The 19,949-nt window shown below is 46.3% G+C and overlaps 1 protein-coding gene across 2 annotated transcripts in view; it reads left to right on the plus strand.

Annotated features, from left to right (window-relative positions):
* The window catches only part of sipa1l1 (signal-induced proliferation-associated 1 like 1), a 67,224-nt gene that overhangs the window by 15,362 nt on the left and 31,913 nt on the right, over nt 1-19,949 (plus strand). The window contains exons 2-4 of one of the 2 annotated variants that reach the window (XM_030345363.1): nt 2,530-2,581; nt 17,682-19,390; nt 19,496-19,718. In XM_030345363.1, coding sequence (XP_030201223.1) covers nt 17,876-19,390; nt 19,496-19,718 — 1,738 coding nt within the window. In that variant the 5' untranslated portion in view covers nt 2,530-2,581; nt 17,682-17,875. The remainder of the gene's footprint in view (nt 1-2,529; nt 2,582-17,681; nt 19,391-19,495; nt 19,719-19,949) is intronic. The other variant, XM_030345364.1, reaches the window with a different exon arrangement.

The following is a 19,949-nucleotide window of genomic DNA, read 5'->3' on the forward strand; positions in this document are numbered from 1 at the left end:
TATGTTGTGACGCATGGTAGGAAACCATCTTGGTCCTGCATTTAGTTAGGGGTTTTGACCCTGCAATAAAGAATTGAGTGGAATTCAGAATGGGAATTGTCGGAAAAGCTTTAGATTTTTTTTTGGGATGCGGACTGAATAGGAAAACCAGGGATTGCCAGATTCTCACGAAACTGTAAAACCACTTCTGGTATCTGGACCGACATGTAAAATACTGAGTTCCAGATGGCATTCAGAGCCCTTCTGCCAATTGCTGGTGTCATGATAGAGTTGGCCTTGAATCCAGGACCTGCCAGGGGCTTTCTCTGAGATCAGGATTTATATAGGTGGAACATTCTGTATTGAGGTTGGATTTATTATCTAGATGAACAACAAACAGACAGACAGACAGACAGAGACTCTAAGACTAATATTGACTCTTTGTAGATGGAAATTGCACTAGCTTATCATAGCTACACCTGGAGACGGACAGTGTCAAAGATGCATAACTATATTGCAGTCAGACACGGCTATTCAAGCCTGAGACAATCTCAGATGAGCCAGTTGAACTGTTTCATCACAGTAATATCTCAGCGTATCGAAACATGCCAAACTTTTCACCTACCCGTCACGATGGGTAGGTATTAACAGCTGTGTTTTACATCCAGACCAATCCACACTTTGCTGCTATCCCCTAGTAAAGCCATGCGCACCGTTTTCTCACATGTAATGGCTCAGTGTTTATGTTGACTGATTATTGTTGTACTTATCTTTTTGTTTCTGTGATTCAGCGCCAATAGTTTGTTTGTGAGGAAAGAGATGTCGAAGTGCTGGTGGATGGTTTCTGACAAAGGTCAAGCCAATACGGTGACAATGCAACGAAAAAAGGGTTGCAAACAAAATTTGTTAGTGGGCCACCAAATAAAGAAGTTTCACTTGGTACTAGAATTACGGCACAAAACGCTGAATAAACCGAACGGTACATACAGTACATGCCCCGAACATGCCTCCATCCCTAATAGGCATATCATTGTAAACATTGTATGTGTCAATTGGTTATGGACATGATCATCCTTGTCAAGATGATTATATCTCGATGTTGAAATGCTGTATTTCTTTATTTTTCTTTGCAAAAGAAATGTCTGCGCCACCAAAAAGAACAATTGATCTTGGTGACTTGACTCTGTGCAGTTCAAGGGTAGTGCAAACTTTATTTGGAGCACTGTTTTTCCAAAACCCATCGTTATGTCCTCATTCTTCTGCTCGGTTCTCAGAAATCCCCTCCAAAAAGTACATCTCTGCCAACACGAAAAAATAACCAATTTTTCAGATGACAACTTCTTCTCCACCCGCACATTTGTTTTGCGTTTTACAAATTTGTATTCCTGAGTGCTAAATTCACGACACACTTTTACTAGCTCTTTATTCATTTCACCAAACCAGTCTCTACTCGAAAGCCTGCGCACCAGTGGACAAATCTTGGCTCGGTGCAAAGATGTGTGAACAGTCTGCAATGCATGAAACTTGAATATATCTTAGTGGGTGGGTGGTTTTTAGCCTATGATTCATGATCATTAAGTGTCAATTTGTACTATTGTAGAGTATGTGAGGGAGCAGACTGAAAAATGCTTTTCTAAAACGTGTTGTCTGGCATGCTCCTTGTGGTTTCATTGCCCACTGTTCATGGTGAACAAACAGTAACATAATGCTAGAGCAACAAACTTTGAATGTGGAGTGTTGCCACAAGCAGTGCTAACAATAAAACAATAAAATGAGTGAGTTTTTATTCGCAGTTTAAATCTAAACTTATTATGATTGGCTTAGGTTGCAAACATCTGACTTAGCCAAAGATATTTGTGTCTGAAAATACACCGGCAATATTAGTGAACCTGAAATAATTTTAATTATTTATCTCCCGTATTGATGCGTGCAGCTTTCTCGAAGGACACACACACACACACACACACACACACACACACACACACACACACACACACACACACACACACACACACACACACACACACACACACACACACACACACACGGGGGGGGGGGGGGGGTTCCTCGCTTTGTAGGTAGATAATCCTCACTCCCTATACCATCGGCACCACTAATCTTATGTTTATGCTTCTTCCGTTTATGATCGTCGTTTGTCTTCCTCGTTCACATTTAATGTGTTTCTTTGTATTGTGTTCACAACAATGAATGATCTCCGCCATCTCCATTCCTGCATATAGCCTCATCAAAGAAACAAAGAGGATTATGGCATACACTGGCCAGGGAGGTGTTAATGCTGCTGTTTTAGGTAGATTGGCTAGTGGCAATAACAAATTAGACTTTAATTTGTTATTGACTTTACCGACTTGATTGTTAATGCAGACAAACATACTTTCTGAGGCTGTAAACATTATTCAGCTAATCGGGACAGCACTTCTATAAACCGCTTATACAGGGTATCGGTGCATCACAACATTGCATTATCTCTTGTCGCAAGTTTCTGTGTAAATGCTTGATACTTTATGCACTAATCCCCTCCCTCCATTTCAGACCACACGGCTTGAGAGCTGGTGAGCCGCCCAGAGTGAGGGAGTACCACCAAGTGAGTATCTTACACGTCCTGTCAAAACCATTTTTAGGGATTTATCTTAAAGCTAGAAAGCAGCACCATCCATCGATCAACGGGCCGCAACTATCCACACAACAGTGCTGCCCCCGACATGCCTGTTGCCAGGGTTACTGTTCCGCTGTCATGTAGATTCCTTGCCCAAACGGCACACTCTTTCTTGGAGCTGCTAATTTTGCGCTGCTAGAGAAGCAACAGGAATTGTATCATCGAGTCCCGCCCCAGCCCTCTCTCTGAGGGGAAAGCTGTGATGATAGTAATTTGAGGGTCTGCAAGCAAGTGAGCTGGCACAAGGACTTTTTCAAAGGGTTTCTCTTAGAGCGCTCAAACAATAGGTTGTCAAATGGAAACCTAATGGGGCAGTGAGACCTAGAATTTGTCTCTTGACATTCTCGCTGAAGGTTGGGCTCTGAGGTTAAGGCAGTTATGTCCGGTTAACCCAAAGAGGATTTCATTCTTAAATCGGATCATGTTTGTTGGCTAACTTCCTGTTTGTTGGTTTACTTCCTTCCTACCATTTGTTCATTCTTGGTGGTTGGCTGTCTGTTTTTATGGGACAGTTTGTTGTTATGTAAGGGGACTATGCAGGGTTTTGACAGTAATACACCTTCATTGCTATTTTTGTTAGAGTTCTAAATCAAAAACTGAGGCATAATTTAAATTTAAAATGAAGGCAGGATATGCAATTCATACCAGTGTATAGGATATGTTGATATTGTGCTTATTTGTGTTGATATTGTGCTTATTGGTTATTTGCAATTCATCATTTGCTGTCTTAAGGCCAAAGCACATGGTGTCTTAAAATCAACATGCAAAGAGTTGAGTGCTATTGTCGATGCATCTAACATCTGGTACCCTATCTGTGATGCTTCATGTCCCTTTGCGACATCGCACACTGTTTACAGAAATCGAGTTTAGCGGCGACCCATCCAATTTTATCAGGGAAAACAGTTGTTAACTGTATTGGTCCTTTACCAGTTTGGTTGTGCAGGACCCTTCTGGTGCTGGATCTTTGTATTAGGGACACATTACGCCCATTTGTCAACATTATGAGGGCATTCCCGCTTCTCAGATCCATACTATTGTTTCCCGACGTATCTATTGGATGATTATCAAACATTTTAAACCACCGTGGATAACATTACACGGGTGATATGGATGTATATTTTGGATACAAAGGTAACCTCCATTATGAAATTTCCCTCTCAAACTCTACTATGCTGATACATCAGCTGCTATGAGCCATCACTTAGTTTTTCTATGTTTCCAAGCATCGATTGTTCTGTCCCACTCTGTATGCTTCATGAGATTTGCCTGTAATGCGTTTTTACAGGCAAAAGTGACTGCGTAGGTGGAACTATGAGATTGCAATGCTATGTTGCTTTCCAGTAAATGGTTCTCTCTCCATCTCTTATTTTTCTCTTCCCCTCCCCTCCTCGAGCCAGTTTCTGTAGCGCAGTGGAGAGTTTTTCCTCCCACACACATACGCCGCACTATCTAGACCCACACACACACACACTACACACACACACACACACACACACACACACACACACACACACACACACACACACACACACACACACACACACACACACACACACACACACACACACACACGGTTGCTTAATCCATGCTGATGACCGATGTGAGGTGTGTTACCTTATCATCAAAATAACACATCATCGCTCTTTCATAGTATGCCCTGGATATTCAAGGCCAACTCCACAGTATCTCCCTCGTCAAGAAGGGACACACACAACACAAACTGTGACATTTTGCATGCAAACACTGATTGCATTGTTCTCTCAAAAACAACAAACCTTTTTCACTTGTTTACTGGCAATGCCTCAATCCATACAAAGGAAAGGCAGAATGATCAACACTGAGCGAAAATAACTGACTGATAGTGTGGGTGGGTGTGTGGGTGGATGGCTGTCTGTGTGTGGGTTGTGTGTGTGGGTGTGGATGTCTGGATTCAAAGCTAATTGACTAAATCAATTCCTGTCTATTCCTGCTGTTCTGCTTATTACTGATGGTAATAAAAGACCTTTTGAAAGAAAGGAGAACTGAAAGGAGACGTGATGTGGAAGAATGGCAGAACCCCTACCAACCCTCGCTCTCCTGAAGATGCTCATTCAGCCGGCGTGCCATTGACAAAGTGTTGAGGGTGACGTCCCTGCATAGCAAGAACACTCAACAATAACCGGGGGGGGGCCTCAATAGTATTAGTCTTCATCCGTCCTTGCAAAGGAGACCAATGCAGCCTCTTTGGCTTCCGAATGAAGATGCTAAATATATGATGTGATGCCATAGCCTTAAGAATGTTAATGTGTTCTATCTATTGTTAAACATTTCGTATTCTGCTTTGACGGCTGCTTTTTAGCTCTGTAATTACAATTTATAGTGAAGTAGTTGATAATGTTTTGTTGCTAATGCACTCTCTGCGGCTAAAGGAAGGCTTGCTTTATAGAACTAGTGGTCAAGTCATTATCGTTTAAAAGTACCACCAATGATTATGTAGTCGGCCCCCTTTAAGGCTAAACAAAATGATCGCAACTCATGTCTTTAAATTAAGACAAACATTTGTTTAATAATTGGTATCAAATGTATCCCTAATATGCCATCCCTGCTGGCATTAGCAATGCCATCCGCTCCTGTGGTTCCCTAAGCTATTTTCAGAAACAGGGGAGTACATCTCTGCCAAAAGGCTTTTTTCCTCTACTGGAAAGGAGGGCTTCTACCAGTACGCTGAGGAAGCATTAGCGTTATGCTGTCCATCTTTCCTCAAGGAGGACGCGCGGGTGTTGAGCAAAAGGCACACAGACACGACCCGTCTATCTAGGTGACGAAGGGGGCATCCATTTGCTTTTAATGTTGATGTACACCAAACCGAACAGTGTCGTCTTTGCATGCTTTTGAATGTTGAGCATTACTTGAATTTCTTTCTCTAAAAGCACTCTTAACATTACGCAGGTAGGGGGGTTGGGGTGGTGGTCTTTTGTGGCAGTCTTTTGTGTGACTCACTAAAAGCACAACTAGGCTGTAGCCATAGGAACGAAACCTGTATTCCTTTATTTAATCTGAGTCCGACTTCCACAGAGGATCACTCGTCACCTGGCGAGGAACATCAGGAAATGGACTCTCTTCCCGGTTTTGTTCTGGCTGTACTGCTTCTGCCGATATGACGGGCATTGTTTTAAAGCTGACGAGATATGGCAGGGCACGGATTGCCAACTGCGGCCATTGTCATTCCCATTTGTTCCAGAGGGCTACACAGAATGGCGACAGGGGGAAAGAAGGGAGAGAGAGGCATCATTGATGGATGGATGGATAGAGAGAGGTGTTGGTTGACTTTGTCGTCTCTTTCCCTCTCTCTCCCTCTCGGCCACTATCCTCCCACACACTCTCGCGTACCGAGTGAAGATTCAGACCCCCCCGGCTTTCATGAGCGTATCATGGCTGTATATCCATCTTTTCATCGCTCTCGCCGTCGCTTCATGCAATCTGTTACGTGTAAAAGCGGAGAACTTAAAGGAGGTCTTAAAGGTGTGTGTGTGTGTGTGTGTGTGTGTGTGTGTGTGTGTGTGTGTGACCTCCTCGTAAGGGGCCCACTAGGCTGCCCTGTCTCTCACACTGGGTCTTCCCTCCTCCTCTCCATTAGTGCATTGGTACCTCTGCCCGCAGCTTGGCTTACAGGGGGGGGGGGGGGGGGGCAATATCCATGATGCTATTCGCTCCGGTAGTCACCAGAGATCCCTAATGCTAGTTGTATCCAGGGTTTGTGGTGGTTGTTATTGTCTCTCAAAGGACATGGTCGCCATGTCTGTTTCGTATTATCTTTCGTATTGCATCATATTTTTTCATCTTCTGTGACAGCTGGGCAGATTTGCTTGTGAGGAAGGTGCTGCATGCACAAGGGTTTGTTTACACACGGCTATTTGTTTACAGGGGACGGAGCTCTTGTCCTTACCCTGGGCACATACAACTGGCCGCATACTTTAAACAGACACAGTTTGCTAACCACAAAGGCGTTTATCCTGATAACCCTGTCACACTCATGGAAGGCCTTTCCGCCATACTTTGTTTGACATGCCCCCCGCCCTCTCTTATTTGGTGCTTCCTTTCTGTTAGTGGCGATGGGAGTGGTGGCCGATGCAGGAAACGTCTGAGCTTTGTTTCCTTTCCGAATCCATCTTGGTTCCTCGGCGTCCAGTGGTGGCAGGCAGACCTCTGACAGGAAGGTAAACCAGGAAGCACCGCGGCCCCCCTCCCAGCGCACGCAGCGCCCCGCGGCCAGTGTCACCAGCCCTGTGAAGTGAAGCGCAGCCACGTCCCCGGAGAAAGGGGAGCTTTTCCTGACTTCAACAAGCACGAAGCATAACACAGGGCTCCACTGGAGTGTTTTCTCCTGTTAGAACCAGTCCCAGTGTTTCTCGTCACCTTTCTCTTTCGTGTCCTTTCTCTGAATAAACCGTTGTAGGAACCAGCCCCAGTGGCTCTTAGAGTGAAAAGCCAACCGTGCGTTGTGCAAGCAACTCATTCATGTTGTTATTCTGTGTCTTATGGTGTACACACCCTGTATTGTTAGAGGTTGAGCAATCACCAATGGGCAAAGATGATGCTGATGTGACATGCCTATTAACCCCAAATTATGCAATGGCAGAGTTTAGTCACAGTGGCGCACGATCGAACAACAACCATTGTGGAGGTGAGGTCACTCTGTATCTCTCTGTAGTTAAAGGCAAGCTGACTTTCTGTTCGGCTCCTGCTCTTCTCAGATTGTCAGAATCTCTCGACTAGTACACGGCTTCAAAGCGCTTCACTGGATACCTCTAATTCAACCAGAAAATAAAATGCACACACACATCCTCACCGAGTGCTTTCTGTCCAGGCCAACGGCCCAGTGTCCCATGCAGGGTGTTGAAATCTATATTTGTAGCGTGTATAGCAGCTTATGAATATCAGTCGCACCGAATACATTGAGCTCGTCAGCCCTCTCGCTGAACGATCCTAAAATGGCACACGCACCATGGCACCGGCTCACGCTGCACTGTACCACAGCGCGCCCTCGCCCACACAAACCCGCAGGCAGCCATTTTGGAGATCGACAGGCTCCTTTTAGTCCCTCCAAAGGCTGGCGTGACGGAGATGTTGTAGGAAGGGAAACGGGATCGCATGAACACAACCCAACAGGGGGACATGTTCCACCGTGCTTCTAGATTAAGGAAATCCACGTCACCTTTATATTGAGCTTGGACAATACCTTTTATCTTTGTCGAAATCCTGAATATTTTGAAAGATAATTAACGGCCAATGGTTGAGGAGGATGAGTCCTCTAGCACACTGTCGGCCAAGAAGACAGAGGCAGAGATCCAGGATATGGCCACATGCCTAGTTTCTAATATTCTCTTCATAAATACTCATGAGAGATTTAAAATAAAAGCTAATGTCTCATGCCCTGTAATAAAAGCCCCCTTACCCATAAGTGACCTGAGCTGTGGGACTGTCTCACAAGCTCCAAATGACGGCTAGGGAAATGTTCTTCCCACCTCTCTCTTGTGTTGCCCCCCCCCATTGCCACTCATCCCACACCCGCCCACACATACGCGACAATGTCTCCATTACTGCAACCCTGACAGCGTATTTCAGTCTCCTATCTTTCTGCAGGTTTTTAGTCCAGAATCTACAAAAAAGGTTTCCATGACAATGCAAGGCTGTGTGAAATATCGGGTCTCCATGCGTTCCTTCCCCCTCTATACTCTGGAAAGAGCTTCATTAAGCACACACAGTATGATCTGCTTTGAGAACTGCTTTTCCCTCCCCAGTACTCCCCGGTAAGAACCCCCCCAGCCTTTTAGCTAGGCTAAGCAGACTCTCATTTCTTACACTGCTTTGTGTGAGCGCTGAACTCCAGTAGAGTACAGCTCCATTAACAAGTTCCACACGCCCCGAAGCGGAGTTAAATACACGCAGGCTTACGCTTACTTTTTGTTATTGTTCAAATCCATCAGCCCCGTCACTGTGGCACCATATATCTTCTCTCTCTCTCTCTCTCTCTCTCTCTCTCTCTCTCTCTCTCTCTCTCTCTCTCTCTCTCTCTCTCTCTCTCTCTCTCTCTCTCTCTCTCTCTCTCTCTCTCTCTCTCTCTCTCTCTCTCTCTCTCTCTCTCTCTCTCTCTCTCTCTCTCTCTCTCTCTCTCTCTCTCTTCCCCCCCAACCCCTTCTGTCTGTACACCAGCCACTGTGTTAATTGCATTCTATTACTCTATTTCTGTCAGAGCCCCTGGGTGCTGCTGCTGACACCCTCACCACCACCACCATGTTGCTAGGGTCCTCCACAGCGGATGTGGGGGGGGGGGGGCAGGGAGAGGGTGCCCGCTGGAGCCCACTACTTCCACAACAAATGCCCGCTAACCGTAGTTTGATTGGCAAATTAGGGGGCTCTTGGCACCGGTGGGGGTAGGAGCGAGGGGGTGTTCTTTGCAAGCATGGCATTTGGCTGCTATTCTACTCCATTGCAATAAACTTTCCATTGTCTTCTTTAGCTTCACTCTGACGCCACTAAATTTGTTTGTTTTGTGAAACAGGAAGTATGCTTTTTGTTTATCGATAGTATTTTGTGTGTAAAACATTATTAGGAATCGAATGCCAACTTATGACAGCCACTTTGCTTGCAAAAATGTATTGTTGTTTGATTAGTGCTTGATTATAGGTTATAGGCACAGATTTCCCAATTTGTATTCAAAATGTGCTGATTGAGGAGATTTATGTTACAATACCCACTGCTTGGATATGAAAAAGATTAGCGGATAGTTAAAGCTGTCAACTGTACAGGGAACACTCTGACTAGTGACTATTGGCTATAAATGAAAAGGTTCTTATTAAGAACAGGGCCCTTAGCCCTAAATTAAATAACTTTATTCAACGACACATTAAATGGATTTGGATTCATTGAGTTTCTGGCTCAGCAGAAATACGATTTGTCAAACATCTTCACACATCCACGGAACAAATAATGTGACATTAAATTAGCTAAAAAAATCTATTCTGTAGAGCCGTCGTGTCTGGAAAGTTTTGAGTTTTTAACGTTGGGAAAATTCAGGGGATACAGAGGATGGGCTAAATGAGCACCGCAGCATTAGTTTAGCTTCTAGAAGGTCTTGGGAATTTGACGGTTTTAGTCTTTTTTATGAAATTGTCTGTGTTTTGCTTTCAATAACTATCCTTATTCCTTGTATGATAACTCCTTTGTGTAATGGCAGTGGCCCTCTGTCAGAACTGTGTGGTTTTGCTTGGTTGAATGGTGTCACATTCATTCACGAGACAGATGGGCATCATTCATATTTATTAAAAATAGGTAATCAGTCAATTGCTTCCACATGCTCTGAATCGACGGGGGTTTTGTCATGATCCGATGTGAATGTGTGTGTATTCATATAGAACCGACCTCTCCATCTCCACAGAGACCACCCACTGTTTCATTCATAAATGCATCATTTAATTACGGTCTATTATATTAGCCTTTATTATCCTATGTTTTTTAGTAGCCTATGTTTTTTGCAAAATGTAATACAGATGCTGACACAAACACGCACATTGTTGTCATATTGTGAAGTTAATTTATTTACCTATAGCCAGCTCTTGGCAAGCCTTATGAGTTATGAGAAATGTAATTGGATGAAATACTCAGTATGTGCCATAAATACGAAAAATACATATTATTAGACCTTAACTAAGAGGGGGAAATTGTTAAATGCATTAAAGCATATTTATAATGCATAATATAAATGTATAATTCAGTTGAAACAACTGAACATTGCACCTTCTGAATTCATGTCACCCAGGGATCAACCAACTTCTAATGAAAGACACCCAATGTCCCCAAAATGTGACTGAAAACCATTGAGAAGAAAGGAAAGGCACTTCCTTTTTACTCATCCAAGCTCCACTGCCCATTCTTTCCAGTAATGCAGCTAAAAGGTCAGCTCTTTGCCTGTTAGGCGCTGTTGATTTGCATTTGACAGTTACACAAAATGCTATTGATTATTTTTTTCCGCAACATCTGCGGTTACACCTATTTTATAATTTTAGAACCCTTCCACCTCGTACCAACCTACGGCAATTAGTTGTAGCTCTCTTAAATTAACATCAACGCTGTTCTCTGTAATCCTCAACATTTGAAGAGTATGTAGGAGCCTAGTCTCTTCAGAAATCCATACAAACATCTATTTGGCGTTTAGCATCCATTAGTATTTTATTGCCTCATTTGACCATCCCTTTATGATTCTAATTGATCATAGATTAAACATGATAACCAAATAAACAAACAAACAAACAACTCAATGTATGGATCAATCATGTAAAGAATCATTTGCTGCAGCATTATTCTAGAGTCCCATTTATATGTCAACAATGATATTTCTGTGTCTAAAGAAGGGCCTAAATGGATGCGTTTTCCCCTATCATCCTTATGTGTTGCTGACCGTTTCATTGTGTTTGCAATCCTCCACCTGGAACGAAACAAAATCCTGCTCCTGAGGCAGTTTCACATGAAGCTATACACCAAGATATGCTGTGAATGCAATACTTCTTCAAACCTCAAAGCTAGCCTGATACGTAGGTGGGATACAGGGGGTTAACTTTAAGGAGGATGTTGATTGTCCAACGGCCATACTTGTTCCTGGCCTCTGGACTCATTCCAGGAGGTTCAGCCAGGAGATGGTTCTTACTGTGAAACAATATTTCACTTTAAAGACCATTCTGCTATTTCTCTTGCTACAATTGCGGATGATTTTCTTTTGGCAGGCAGGCTCTCATATTACCACACAAAGAGGTTTCATTGTATGTATGTGGGACAATAGAACAATGGAAGATATAAAACATAATGATGCAGTACATAATATAATAATAAAGAAAATATCCTGAAAAGTCAAAACAGAAACACTATTTTCAGTGAATGCAGCCGTATCCAGCTACTAGTTTTTCATAGGAGTGTGTGTGTGTGTGTGTGTGAGTGTGTGTGTGTGTGTGTGTGTCCTATCTTAAAGTTGTCCCTTCCTATCGGATTTAAAGCTACGACTTAGGCTTTATTGTTTACGTGCGTTCATTTTTAACGAGGGGAAGTTCTGGTCAATTACTCAACCAGTAGGCAGTTAAGACACCTAGGAGCAGCTTAATGGGCTTCTCTCTGACTCCTGGGGTTAAAATGTGGTCAATGGATTTTGCTGTTCTTTTTCCTTTTTTTTGTGCACTGCACATAATCAATGAGGCTCAGGGGGCACATTGTGTCCAGTGGCATTACCTTGAGATGGTAATTGTGCTGAAGACTGTAGTCTAGTACTTTGCAATGAGAAAATATCGACAGGAGTAGGTGGAAGTGTGTGGCTGGATTGAGTTGGAGCCTGGAGGGTAGCTTCCATGATCATAGGATAAGACATTAAAAGTTAAAACTTCAAAAACAAGCAACTGAACGGGAGGCTGCTCTCCAAGGGATAAAATAGTCTGTGGTGTGTGTGTGTGTGTGTGTGTGTGTGTGTGTGGTGCGCTTCCCTTATCTAGGCCCCGTCGTTCTCGGGTTGCACTGACGTCTCGAACCACCAGCGATACAAGTGCATGTCTTTAATAACAAAACACCCTGTAGATGTCGAATAACTAGCAGCATCCCCCTGGACTGAGTGTGTGTGTGTGTGTGTGTGTGTCTGTCGGTGTGTGGGTGTGGGTGTGTGTCTGTCGGTGTGGGTGTGTGGCGCGTGGTGGGTTGCAGAGAAGGGAAGATAAGATGGAACCGAGAGTAGTGCCATGTCTTTCTTTGGTTGCTGGGCTCTGCTTCATATAGTTAGCATATGGTTGTGTTTAGCAGACCTCTAAAATCTGCTTGTTGCACAGGGAATGGTGCATGCAAACACGTACACTGACACACACACACACACACACACACACACACACACACACACACACACACTATGGTTTCCTAGGAGACGCCCTAACTTTTCCCCTATTTACCTCTTCACACAATTAAAATGTCACCGGTGAACGGTGCGCTCAGCATGTCTCCCCAGGCCCGCCCACCTCTCACCTAATGACTGACTGCTGTCAAGGCCAACCAGAATCAGCCCGAGTTCACCTTCTCCTCTGCTTTCGACCGGACCCCCTGTGTCTCGGTCTGGCCCCTTGCCCGCAAATGAAAGGCCATGGGAGATGGGATGAGAGGAGGACAGGCTACAGCCACCGGGCGTGGGCTGCTAAGGGCAAGAATGGCACAGCAGGTTCTCGAAATATCATTAGCTTTCCTCATTCATGGCTGCTGCGGACTGCTATTTTGAATCATGTTGCAACGTGACTTGCAGCTCCACATGCAAGTCATAAAAGTCTGGTTAGATGAGTGCAGGTTGAGCCTGGGAGAGAGGCATTTTTCTTGTATTATTCTGCTGCTTAATTGGACTGGAATTGGTCCACATTACGTAACTGTGTGTGTGTGTGTGTGTGTGTGTGAGAGATCCTTTTTTCGTGCCCACTGCAGGTATGCAAGTCACATTTTGGTTTAATTGACCCATGCTGCCTCACCCTGAGGCTCTTTCTCTGGCTCTCTGCTTATTACACACACTGCTTGCCCTAACCGTCAGTGCCCACGCCCAGTGGCATCTCGACAGCAGTGTGTGAACAGGGTGAGTCACAGTGTCTGCCCAGCCGCAGTGCCCTGATGACGTCTGTCTGTCTCTTAGTGTGACTGTCTGCTTAATAATGCTTATTATTTCTGTCTGTTAATCATCCTACAGGAAAGCTTTGTTCTCTTTTGGATCTGGTCCATCCACTGCAATCCCACCGCTGGGCTTTTATCAAGTTACTATGCAGTAGGGTGGCCAGCTTGACTCTCGGACCAGCAGTGTTTGGCTTGTACATCTTAATGCATCATGGGATTTTTTTTGTTGCCGAAACCCCGTATTGAGCAGAATTAAAACAGTAGTAGGACTGTGAAATTCAACCTTAAATATGCAGTAACCCGGGCTAATGAAAACCTTGTGGCATTTCCAAACACAACCATATCTCCCCCACTATGACAAATCTTTTCACAATGAATCACTAAACCATGATGAAAAAAACATTACTACCAACATAATAACTAACCTTCCAATGCTCCTATGCTTCCAAAATGAATGCTGTCTTTGCAATGTGATGTTGTGATGTACAAGAAAACGGTGGGACAAGAGAAACGCCACCAATGTGCAAAATGTAATCGAATCCAGGTATAGACGTTTGTAATACTTCTCCAAATTACAATAATAATAATAATAATAATAATTGATCTGTTTTTTATAGCGCTTTTCTAAGTACTCAAAGACGCTTTACAAATAAGAAAGGAATACACATAGACAGTACAGACAATCAAACAAAAGGGGAAAATAAATAAATAAATAAATAAATAAACAACACCACAAAAATAGGCTACACATTAAGAGAGCGGGAGAGAGCGAAAGATGGCGGAGGATGATTTGCCTCTGGTAACCAGGAAAGGAATTTGCAGTTGTGAGGTCTGCCCTCTTATTTAACATAGACGTAGACATCCTCTCAGGAGTCTTAACTGACAAATCCAAGCCATTTGTAACCATTACGAGGTGGAAAAACTAATATTGTGGTTTACGAAATCCCACCAGGAAAGCCAGCTGAGTTTATGGCACCCCTTAGCCCAATCACATGGTTAATCATAGCAATCATCTAATTACTTTATTATATCGAATGGGCGATTAGGACCTGTTAATGTTGTGAATTAACTATGAATCTGTCAGATGCCTAGCAGTAGTTGTGAAACTTCAAGGCTGCTTGAGTGTGGGAAATTGTGTCATTTATTTTGGCAGTTATGTTGCATCGATGACCTGACCTCCAGCAAATTGACACTTTAACACCACGATGACGTCAAGAAAGCAGGTGAAGTGAGGTCATCACAGTACAGCTAGTCCCCTATGTATGAAGTCTGGACACCTCGCATAACACCTGCTCGTAATCATTTAGATGAAATCGAAGATGACGACTTTCTGCACGATAATTCCATGGCTTGTAAATTACTCCATTGCTTCTAATAATCACCTGGCTTAGTTAAATTCAGTCATAGTTCTGATGCCATCATTACAACTTAACATTTTTGTTGCATAATCTTTACCTGCTGCTTTACAATGTTTGTCATTTAGTGGTGACACCCTTAATCACACAGAATACTGAAAATGCATAGGTTATATACTTCTCAGCACTTTCTGCATCTCCATAGATTTTGTAACTTCCCAGAACTCAGGTGATGGCATTGTGAGCATAGATTTGTGTTCATCAATAGTGAGTCATTATTTTGTTTCATATCTAAAATGAGAATTCAGATCCCCCGTCTTCACTGGTCTTAACCAGTTGAACGTTCAGTGATCGAACTAAGGCCTAACAAAAAAAAAGTTTGGTTCCTGTTGGTTGTCAGTTGAGGTCATGGGTGGGTAGGGAATTTATTTTATTTTTTCCAGTGGCAGCGAATGATAGGTAGGACTTTTTTCTTTCTTTCTTTTTATTTTACAGCAGCTCATAAAATAATTTGGGTCGCACATAAATTGACAGGTTCGGTCGGAAATCGGAACCGAACAAAATTCTTTTTTAGGCCTAAAACTACTTTAAGTACATAAGGAGTTTGCCTTGGCCAGCCAAAAAAAGTACTTCTTCTGGAGTTCCAGTATATTCCCCTTGCAAAGAGCTCTGCCAGCCGCATGACACTGACTCAGGCATAGCAGGCATCCTGCGCTCCTGTCATCTCTCCAGGCCCAAGCCTGTGAAGTCGGGCTGTTTAGTGTCGCCTTTCCAATTGAAGCAAACTTGAGGTCGCCCTCGACAGCACTTAGTGACATTAAGCAGTGATGGGGATACATTCAGCCTGGGCACCCAGGCTGGTTCGGACAGAGGTTAACCGCAAAAAAAGGTTAGTGAGTTGGCTGTCGGGCTAATTGGCCGGCCGTCGGTGCACTGGATCACCCCCGCACTGCCATTATTCTGGTCTTCTTCTTGCTTACTGGCCATATATCTCTTTCTCCTCGTTCCTTGTTCGGGTCCTTTTTTCTTTTTTGTATCCTTTTCCCTCTCTTAATCTCTCATTATGTACAATTATCATTCTCCACAGCAGCAGACAAAGCACTCAGGTGTGTGCTTGCATTCGTGCTTAGGATTTGTCTCAACTTAGACAACCTTGTTTGTTGTTCTGCTTGTTTCTCTGTAAGGTACCCTTCGAACCTTGGAATGGGGCGCATTCGAAACATCCTAATGTATCAATGAAGTGGGATGTTGCTCTTTGAAACGGATGTTGAAAGAATGTCATTTTTTGGGAGCTGTTATTTGTTTTGTTTGAAAGAATTGGAGGTGCATTTATATTCTTGCCTGATATTTTTTGGCCAGTGGATTGAAACATTTTTGACAGCCTACTGCACAGTCTAAACCCACTCTGTTCATTTTGCAGAACTTTTGATTTAAAAATAGCTGCTAGAATGTCATTTGATTAAGTTGAAAATTGCCTACTGCTAATTAATCATACAAAGAAAATATTTATCTTGTAAGTTAATAAAACTCATCCAATGTAGTGAGTCAACGTAATCTTCACTCCTCAATAGTAATACATCAGCCCCCACAATCAACAGCAGATTGCTTGGCAACACATTAGTGGATGAAGAACAGAGTTCATCGCATCTCGTGAAAGCAATGGCATTTTACTAGAGCTGAGAGATGCCTAGACGGGCAACGTTTGTGTCATGTGCTTCAAACTGTCTTATCTTTGTTGTTGTGGCTGCACTCTCCATACGGTCCTTACGAGGCAGCAAACTGGAACAACGCTTAGCACAACTCTCACCTTCACTTGATCACAATGAAGGCGCCAGCCATGGGTAAAAAACTAAGTGTATTCTGGTCTGCTACAGGTTACCGTGGCGCTACTGCGGCAGATGTCTGCGTTTCATCTGATATCTTTAAAAGTAGGCTTGTAGTTTGACAGCGCTGGACGTAACTGTCGCTGGGCTGAAGATCCCCCCCCCTCCCCCCCCCCACACACACACTGCAGATTGATGTGCGGGTTTTTTTTAAAGACCAGACTCGGTGCCGAATGAGATCATCATCGATTGGACCAAACATCCACAGGCTCTCTTTCAGATGTTCCCATATCCAAATGGCCTCTAGGTTGTTTTTACTGCTAGCCGAGGTTGATTTGACTCGCACAGAGAGATGTGTGTGCCTTTTTCTTCGAAACGTAAAAACACACATGCATACACAACTATGCACCGGTCTTTTCTGTTATCACCATGGCAACACAACGGGGCTCTGTGAAGGAAGCTGCAGCCCTGGCTTGGAGGGAGACTGAGTCTCTCACAGTTGTAGAAGTCATGCACTGTTCAGAACCGTGCGGTCCTTTAGAATAACGATTGCGTTTTTTTGTTATGTTAATCATGTTATCATGTTCGATGACGTCGTTAATATAAGTGTTCTGGAGAAAAGGCGACCTGTTTTAGTTTCCCTTTTTCCTCTTTTTACTAATTTCCCCCAACCATGGTGTGTTTTTCTGTGAACACCCCCCTTTCCACTCCCCCCCTCTGTCTATCCTGTTTCCATTTGGTCCGATGTCTGTCTGGTGCAGAGTTTATTGTATAGGGACCCGTTGTGTGCTTCAGAATGCAGACAGTGGTTTGAACAAAACCTGTCCACGGTGGTGAACCGCCCCCCATTCAGTCCCTTCTATCTCCATCGGCCTCCTAAAGGCCGTAAAGAGCTCAGGAAACACACAGACCCTTGAGTTGAAAGAGGATTTCACAATAATGGTGATTGCTTATGATTTGGTAATTCACGTTTTGTCTGCCCGGTTCCCCACACGTTGGGTTATCTCAAAGGCCCAATTATGTGTATTGTCTCACTAAACAATGCTGGGCAATATGTCTGATTGGTGATTCAGTTCTGATCAGACCATTACCCCTCAGTTTGCTCTTATTATCATTCCTTTGGTTCTGTTCTTTGGTTCTTTCTTGTTTTCCCTTTTCTTACTAATCTAATCTCAGACCTTCTTCTCTCCCTCCCAGCAGCGCCCTGAACGGTGGCCCTGAAGTGTCTTCTGGCCGCTCCTCCTTCCCCATGATGCTGGTCTTCACCTGAGCCCCTCTTCACCTCCATCCCGACCATCCCCTCCCCCCCTCCCCATTCCCCCCCCCCCCCCCCCTCCCCCCCACACCCCTACGTCTCCACCCGCGGCCTTCGACCTCCACCCTCACGCACCATGACCAGCCTGAAGCGCTCCCAGACGGAGCGCTCGGTCGGGGGCTCGGTCCCGGCCTCTGACGAGTTCTACACCCGCCGCCTGCGCCTGCCCAACGGCGGGGCGCCCCCGCCCCGCAGCGAGAGCACGCACATCTCCTCCTCCTCCTCGTCGTCGGGCTCCAACGCCCCGGGCACCAACCCCGGCGTGCCCAAGATGGGGGTGCGCGCCCGAGTGGCCGACTGGCCCCCCAGGAAGGACGGGGGAGGAGGAGGAGGAGGAGGAGGAGGAGGAGGAGGAAGCAGCAGCGTTTGGCACATTACCGTGGAAACGGACTCCCCCAGCTCCACCAACACCAGTAGCTCCTCGGGTTCGGGGAGCGGCGAGCGAGAGCGAGGTGGGGGCTCGGGGGGCAGCGGCGGGGGAGGGAGCCTTGGCAGTGGAGGGGGAGGAGGAGGAGGAGGAGGAGAAAGAGAGAGAGAAAGAGGCGGCGGCGGCGGAGAAAGGGAGAGGGGCGGGACGGCCGTCGCGGCCCACAGCAACCTGTCGGCCAAGCTGGGCCACCTCATCAGCCCCCAGGACTCGTCCATGCTGCGCAACATCCACAACACGCTGAAGAACAAGATGCACAGCAAGGGCAAGGACAACCGCTTCCTGTCGCCCGACGGCTACCAGGGCTCCCCGCGGAAGGGCATGCGGCGCATCCGCCAGCGCAGCAACAGCGACATCACCATCAGCGAGCTGGACGGCGACGGCAGCGAGGGCTGGTCCTTCTCGGGCTGGACGCCCATGCACCGCGAGTACGGCAGCACCTCCTCCATCGACAAGCACGGCGGCTCGGGCGAGAGCTTCTTCGACATGCTGAAGGGCTACCAGTCGTCGGAGGCCCCCGACCAGCGCAGCCCGGCCCCCGAGAGGCTGGGCGAGCTGCTCACGGTGGCCCCCGTCAAGCAGGCGGCCCTGGACCTGCCCGACGGGCCGCTGGGCCAGACGCGCGGCAGCCCCGCCAGCCGCCTCAAGGAGCGGGAGAAGCACCTGAAGAGGAGGTCCAAGTCGGAGACTGGCGGGGAGTCCATCTTCCGCAAGCTGCGCAGCGTCAAGGCGGAGGGCGACGCGTCGCGGGCGGGCTCGGACGCGGAGGACGGCGGGAAGGCGGAGGAGGGCGGCCAGAGCGTCCACAAGCCCTGGGTATGCCAGAAGGGCTTCGCCCACTTCGACGTCCAGTCGCTGCTCTTCGACCTCAACGAGCTCATACACACGCGGCAGTCGGGCGGCAAGCGCAAGAACACCACCACCGGCGCCTCGGCCGCCGCCGCCGCCTCGGCCTCCTCCTCCCTCTCCTCCAATCAGAGCGCCGCGTACGGCTCCCCCTGCGGGTCCCAGGAGGAGCTGAGCGCCAAGGAGGGCTCGGGACACGGCGCTAACCCGGCCCTGGACCCCGGGGACGACAAGAGCAACGAGCTGGTGCTCAGCTGCCCCTGCTTCAGGAACGAGATCGGCGGCGAGGGGGAGAGGAGCATCTGCCCCTCCAAACAGGTAAGCCCCGGACGCTTCACCGATGGGGGGAGGATCGCCCCGTCTGACCGGTGACGCTGAGGAGAGGGACTCACCCCGGGGTGAACCCTGTCCGTCGTCTTCCAGCAGGGCAGCATTGGCAGCGGGGGCGGCTCCGGCGGCTCCCTGGGCAGCACGGAGGAGGGGCCCCTGGACGGCACCCTCTCCAGCCACTTCACCAACGCGGGCGTGGCCGTCCTGGAGGCCCCCAAGGACGGGCAGGGCCAGCACACGGAGCGGGGCAAGCGCTACATCGTGGAGCACGTGGACCTGGGGTCCTACTACTACCGCAAGTACTTCTTTCTCAGAGGTGGGCAGAAGGAAGAGGTGGACTGAGTTGACCGCTAGGCCATGGGCCATGTGATATAGGTTGTATTTATTCTTCCGAATGGGAAGGACTTGTGGGTAAACCGTGGTAACCGCCTCTCATGGCATCGTTATCAAACCTCTGTTACCTATATTTGGCAGAAGTTACTTTGTTGTACAGATTCTCGTGTGAACGTGCCCTATCACAAATACCAGCAATAGCATTAGCTTTTGT

The sequence above is a fragment of the Gadus morhua genome, chromosome 21 (assembly GCF_902167405.1).
Source record: "Gadus morhua chromosome 21, gadMor3.0, whole genome shotgun sequence".
NCBI lineage: Eukaryota > Metazoa > Chordata > Actinopteri > Gadiformes > Gadidae > Gadus > Gadus morhua.